This window comes from Microtus ochrogaster, chromosome 6, assembly GCF_000317375.1.
Source record: "Microtus ochrogaster isolate Prairie Vole_2 chromosome 6, MicOch1.0, whole genome shotgun sequence".
Lineage (NCBI taxonomy): Eukaryota > Metazoa > Chordata > Mammalia > Rodentia > Cricetidae > Microtus > Microtus ochrogaster.
Genome location: NC_022013.1, coordinates 58,672,975 through 58,678,974, shown reverse-complemented (window position 1 = coordinate 58,678,974; position 6,000 = coordinate 58,672,975). Strand labels below are relative to the sequence as shown.

Sequence of the window (6,000 nt, the reverse complement as noted above, 5' to 3'; positions counted from 1 at the left end):
ACACACACACACACACACACACACACACACACACACACAGACTTCTTGTTAGCCACAGCTCTCATCAGCCAGTCAAGAACTGAAGCTTATTACCTGGCCGGCTGTGTTCATCTTTTCAGAAGTGGCCCCAGTTTCCAAGCCAGGCCAGGCCACTTCCTGAGGCATCTCTACCATGTGTCTTAGTCATTCGACTAATCTGATAGTTATTTGGTATCTGTTTCAGTAAAATGAAGGTCACACTGTCCATATAAATTAAGAAGGTGTCAAGATGCAACGATGCCCTAGTGCTGATGTCACCCCAAGTCCAGCACGTATTGCAATGCCTGTCTGCAGCCCTTGCTGCACTAAGTGCATCATTTTAGTTTTTGCCACAGTTGCTCCCTGGGCCTGTGGCTGCTGGCTGAAGCATGGTTCTAGGCCTGCGAACCTTCCTTCCAGCTCAGCTCCAGGTGCTCCTAGGAAGGTGACATGCAGGTGCCCCCAAGTGGTCAGTTTCAAGCAGCAGATGTGACACCCCTTTAAGAGTAGAAAAAGTGGGCACCTTAGGGCACCAGGACTGAGGCTGTGGCTGATTTCAGAGGAAACATCTATCTGGCTCCGGGCAGAAGCCTTTTCTTCCAGGCCACCCGTTGCATAGCCTTATTCGAGAAACTGCGGTAAGCCCTTTTCTCTGAGCCGTCTTTTCTCATCTTGCAGATTGTCCGCCCATCCAATCATGCCACCATCCAGAGCATTGTCAGAGCTGTGGGGATTGTCCCTGGCATCCCAGAGCCATGCTGTGTTCCAGACAAGATGAACTCCCTCGGAGTCCTTTTCCTGGATGAGAACCGGAATGTGGTTCTGAAGGTGTACCCCAATATGTCTGTAGAGACCTGTGCCTGTCGGTAAGACAGCTTCAAGGTGGAAGACAGTCTGGCATCATCCCGGCCCTGCAGAGTGGCATTCCTGGAGGCAGGACTTGACTCGGGGCAGCTGCAGGTGCTAGAAAGAGCTTGTAGGCAACCCTGCTGGGACCTTGAAAGATCTGTACACAGTGCCATTGTTCTTCAGTTTTCCCTTAGCTCTGTAAAGACTCTGAGTTCCTGGAAGGAGCCTGGAATCAACTATGGTCTGAAGCTTGCCCATCAGCCCTACCCACATTTTCCAAGGCCTGGACATAGCATGTGATGTGTCCACAATGTCGCCTCTGTACATTCATCATCTCATAACCCGGAAAGACTATGCAAATCGTGGGCACTCACCCCTATAGCAGGTCAAGTGCTCATTCTACGACCCTCAGGCTACATACTAGAAACAGAGCCTAAATCTTGGCATGAACGTGTGTTTTCTCTTACGTTTTCACTTTCATACATGCAATATGCACATGCAATCAAGATCGGTCTCTTCCTTTAATATATGTATTCTTTATTTTAAAACTAAAAGGAGAGAGTTGACTCCCCCCACAGAGGTAATAGTACAGGTTAGCTATGGGCTGTTTGAACATGCATATGGAAATAACATATACAGTAATATGTTGGAATACTAAAAAATAACCAAGATTTTATATTTTTGTAAATTATACTTTGTATACTGTAGATTGTGAGTGTTCTGTGTTTTTATGGAAAGCTAATAAATTAAAGGTACAGTGATATCTGGAAAAACTGAATGTCTCCCATTCCAAAATAGCAATTGTTCCCTTATCCGTTCTGTAAATCCCTACCATGCCTTAACATCAAAATGGGACAGGGTTCCAAGATGGTAGAGTCACATCCCTAGCCCTATGATTGGTGGATGTCTGTGGCAGCCTTTGTCTTGAGTGACAAGAACAGGTCTTTTAGTGGAAACAATAAAAACAGGAGAATTGACATAAGCAGTTAGGGCATATCTCGGGAGCTCCAGTTCAAGAGGGGCTGGGAGGGCTAAACAATCTCCTTTGCATGTTTGCAGAATACAAGGCTGTCTCCCAACAGCCCTCTCACAAACAGCCACCCCAAATGACACCCCAAATAACTAGAGTATTGGCATGGTCTTTGCCTTCCTTGCAGTGGTAATTACCGAAGCCCCGAGCTGAACATTTTTTAAAGGAGAATACTGGTCCAATCTGAGGCAGATGCACCACAATCCCATCAGCCATGTCCTGAGCGATAATGTTGGTCAGAGCCTCAACAAAAGGACTGTAAATCTGCTAAAGCTAAGAGGGGGTGATCTGAGAAGCAGCTGGGTTGTGTGTGGTGTTTAGTACGCTTTAAGGTAGTGTTCTAGGAAACACAGGTAAGATGGGGAATTGTGCACGCCACCCCCACACAACCACCACATCCCCCTGGGTTTGTGAGGTGCTCTGTTGTCTGCATAGCCCTTCAGTGAGCAGAGCCCTGGGGAAGGGGAGTTGGCAGTGAAGCAGCTTCAATTCCAAGCTGCTCCAGAGTGAACCACTAACTCTACTCAGGTGGCCCCGGTAAGAAAGAGCTGGTCTTGGCTGGAGGAGAACATTGTAGTTACCACCTGCATTGGAGCATGTGACCATGGTGTGTCAAGGAGGTTAAAAGGCAATCTGTCTGAGAGACCAGAAGGAAACCAGTTCACAAGCTCCAACTGTGGGCTGTGCATCACAGCACTGAAATGAGAGCTCAACTTAGTCTACGCTACTTTACCAACACCTAAAAATAAATACAAATGGAGACTGCACTTAGATTTCCTGGCCACCCAGACCCAAATAACCACACAGAGACTATATTAATTACAACACTGTTTGGCCAATGGCTTAGGCTTATTCCTAGGTAGCTCTTACCTCTTACATTAACCCATTTCTAATATATTTTACCACGAGGCTTGTCGTTTGTTACCTCTTACTTCTTGGGAGCCTACATGGCGTCCACCTGGCTCCACCTTCTTTCCTCCTCTCCTCCAGTTTATTTTTCCTGCCTAAACAGTTGTCCTGCCACAGGTCAAAGCAACTTCCCTATTAATCAATGGCAATAAAACATATTCACAGCATGCAGAGGGGAATCCCACATCAAACTAAGCTTTCTCAGATGATGATGCTTCTCCAGGTTCTGTTCTTCTCCATTCTACTCCCCAAAGCTGGTGATGCTCACTGGAGCTTGGGTCTCCTTCCATGCCTCTGGCAATTGTCACTTAAGCCCCATCCAATCCTGGGTTCCCTCCTCTAATCTCTTCCAGTGCTCTTGATTGTATGAGTTGGGAGTGAAAAGGTGTGAGTAGCTCTGTTTATGTATTCAAATATTTAACATTTTTTACGTGTCAAATATCATGATAAACCATACAGCTGCCCCCCTGTAGGCAGAGACTGCTTGTACGTTTCTTGGCCACCCATACACTAAATAATTACGCAGAAATTATATTAATTACAACACTGCTTGGCCAATAGCTTAGTCTTCTTATTAACTAACTCTTACACCTTGAATTAACCCATTTCTATTCATCTATGTACCACCACAAGGCTCATGGTTTACGGATAAGGTCTCCTTTAGCAGTTACATGGCATCTCTCTGACTCCACCTCCTTTTCTCCTCTATCTGCTTGGAATTCCCACCTTACTATATTCTGCCCTGCTGTAGGCCAAAGCAGCTTTATTGATTATCCAATAAAAGCAACACATATACAGAGGACTTTTCCACACCATCTCTGTGAACTCCAAATCCTTAGATTCAATCACCCTGGGATTGAAAACATTAAAAAAAAAACCTGCATCTATACTGTGTATGCAGAAATTTTAACTCTAAAGAGTGCACCATAACAACATCGTGTAGTCTTATTTTATTTTAAAATGTTTGTTGACTTTCAATGGACACATAGAAGTTGCACACATCTGTAAGGTGCAACATAGCGTTTTAATTCATATGAACAATATCGTGATTAGATCAGAGAAATTGCCTTATCAACAGGAGCATGCATTATTTCATTTCTGCATTTCTTTGTAGTTGTTTTAAGCTTTTTAAAAGATTTATTTTCACTTATGCGTGCATGCATGGGTTTGTGTGTGTGTGCATGAGTGTGTGTGTGTGTGTGTGTGAACCATGCAGGTGCCCATAAAGATCAGAAGAGAGCATCAGATGCCTTGGAACTGGAATTATAGGAAATTGTGGGCTGTCTGACATAGGTGATAGGAATTGAATTTCAGTTCCTCTGAAGGAGCAGCAGTGTTTTTATCTGCTGCTGAGCCATCTCTCCAGGACATTTTATAAATGGAATTGAAGCATCCTCAGACTTTGGTATGTGTAAGGAACTCAGGGACTCACCACCCACTAAGTCTGTGGGACAGCTGTTTCTTCTTGTTTCATTTTGTAGAAGACTCACACCATTCTCCTATTTTGTCAAAACTTCTGTGCTTAGAGCAAATGTTTAGCAACACATATACCCACATGTGCATATGTTCATGTGCGCACACGCGCGCACACACACACACACACTGGGGAAGGTGGATAGCACATGAGCCCCATCAAATAAAGCCAAATCTAGTGTTCAGATTGAACATGCATCAGAACCACCTGTTAGGATCACACAGCTTTCTGCTCTGTTCTGAGCCTTTGTGTTTCTAACAACCTCCCAGGTGTTAGGGTGGCTGGTCAGTGGATCAGACTTTCTGACTGGGCACTGTCACAGGCCAAGGCCAGGAGCATTCAATGAATCTGTGCTTACCATGGGCCAACTGGAAACAGGTTCCCAGGGAAGCTCTGCCCAGATCTAGTAAGCAATCCATCCTGGCTCTGTCTGCCTCCAGCCACTCCCTGCAGCTTCCACAGGGATGGATTTTTGTTCCTCTGGACAACTGTAGGAAGCCAGGCATGGTGGTGCATGCCTTTAACCCCAGCACTTGGAGGGCAGAGGTAGGTAAATCTCTGTGAGTTCGAGACCAGCCTGGTCTTCAAAGTGAGTTCCAGGACAACTGGGGCTATACAGAAAGACCCTGTCTTGAAAAAACAAAAGCAAAGGATTGCAGGGAAGAGAGTGTGTGTTCTAGGACAGAAGGGGTCTCTGATATCCTAGGACGACCATGGTATGGAAACTCAGGTGAACCCATTCTCACCTCCATAAATGACAGATGAGACCCAAGCTCCCACCTTGGGAGAACAGGCTTCAGTGACACCTGAAATACATGGATGAACCAAATACGCCTCTTGTGTTCCCTCAGCTACGCCTCTCCCACAGCACAGCAGCTGCCTGAGACGACGTGGTGACAGTCGGAAGCTTTCTTAATCCCCAAGCATTCCAGGCCACCAGAGTTTGGCAGGGACTCATAGTTCATGTCTGAGTCTGTAACTCTGGGTGTTGCTGGGTTGTGAAGCTGTAAAGGATTTTTATCTTTCATGTTTGGCCTGTCCCAGGTTTTCTTTACCATATGCTGCTATTATTAGGGGGGTGAAATTTTGTCTAGTTTTTAAAACATTGGGTAGCAGCCCTTTGCACTGTCAAGAGCTCCTACTGTTCACCGGGAGGCCCTTGAGCTCAGCCTCTGAGTATAGATGGGACCTGTTGACCCCAGAGGCTATGGCACGTCGTGAGACTGTCCAGATGGTCCTCTAGCTCCTCCTGGCCCACTGGCATTGCCATTTCATCTCCATCTCCTGGACCTGGCAGTTGTTCCGTTCCTCTTCTTCCAGCCCTGATACATCTTACATGGAATCGGTACCCAGCACACTTCCTTATCCATCCCCCAGACAGTGTCTCCTCAACTGTGTCTTTTCCTTCTCCCCTGAATGTGTCCCTAAAGGGTAGATACAAGTTCTATCTGCCAGTTCACCTCCCCACACACACACACTGGGTCCTCTGACCACAGCCTGCCGTGGTTCATCCTGCAAGCTCTGAACTTCCTTGACCTTCTGTACCCTCTCCCCAGGAGCCCCGTTAGCACAGAACATCATACCCTATCTTCTCTGGAGTAGGCCAGCACTCATTGCAAATACTTTTAGCTGTGCTCTTTCTTTGTTTTTATTAATGCCACTTGTGGTGGAAATAGACGGAAGCCAAGCACGGGGACACAGCTCTTAATACACAGGGTCC

At 46.1% G+C, this 6,000-nt stretch overlaps 1 protein-coding gene across 1 annotated transcript in view; it reads left to right on the top strand.

Moving 5' to 3' along the window:
• Gdf10 (growth differentiation factor 10) overlaps positions 1 to 1,619 on the top strand; it is a 12,853-nt gene extending 11,234 nt beyond the window's left edge. The window contains exon 3 of the mRNA XM_005348628.2: positions 697 to 1,619. Within this exon, the coding sequence (XP_005348685.1) occupies positions 697 to 888 (192 nt within the window). The 3' untranslated portion in view covers positions 889 to 1,619. The remainder of the gene's footprint in view (positions 1 to 696) is intronic.
• The last annotated feature ends 4,381 nt before the right edge of the window (positions 1,620 to 6,000 follow it).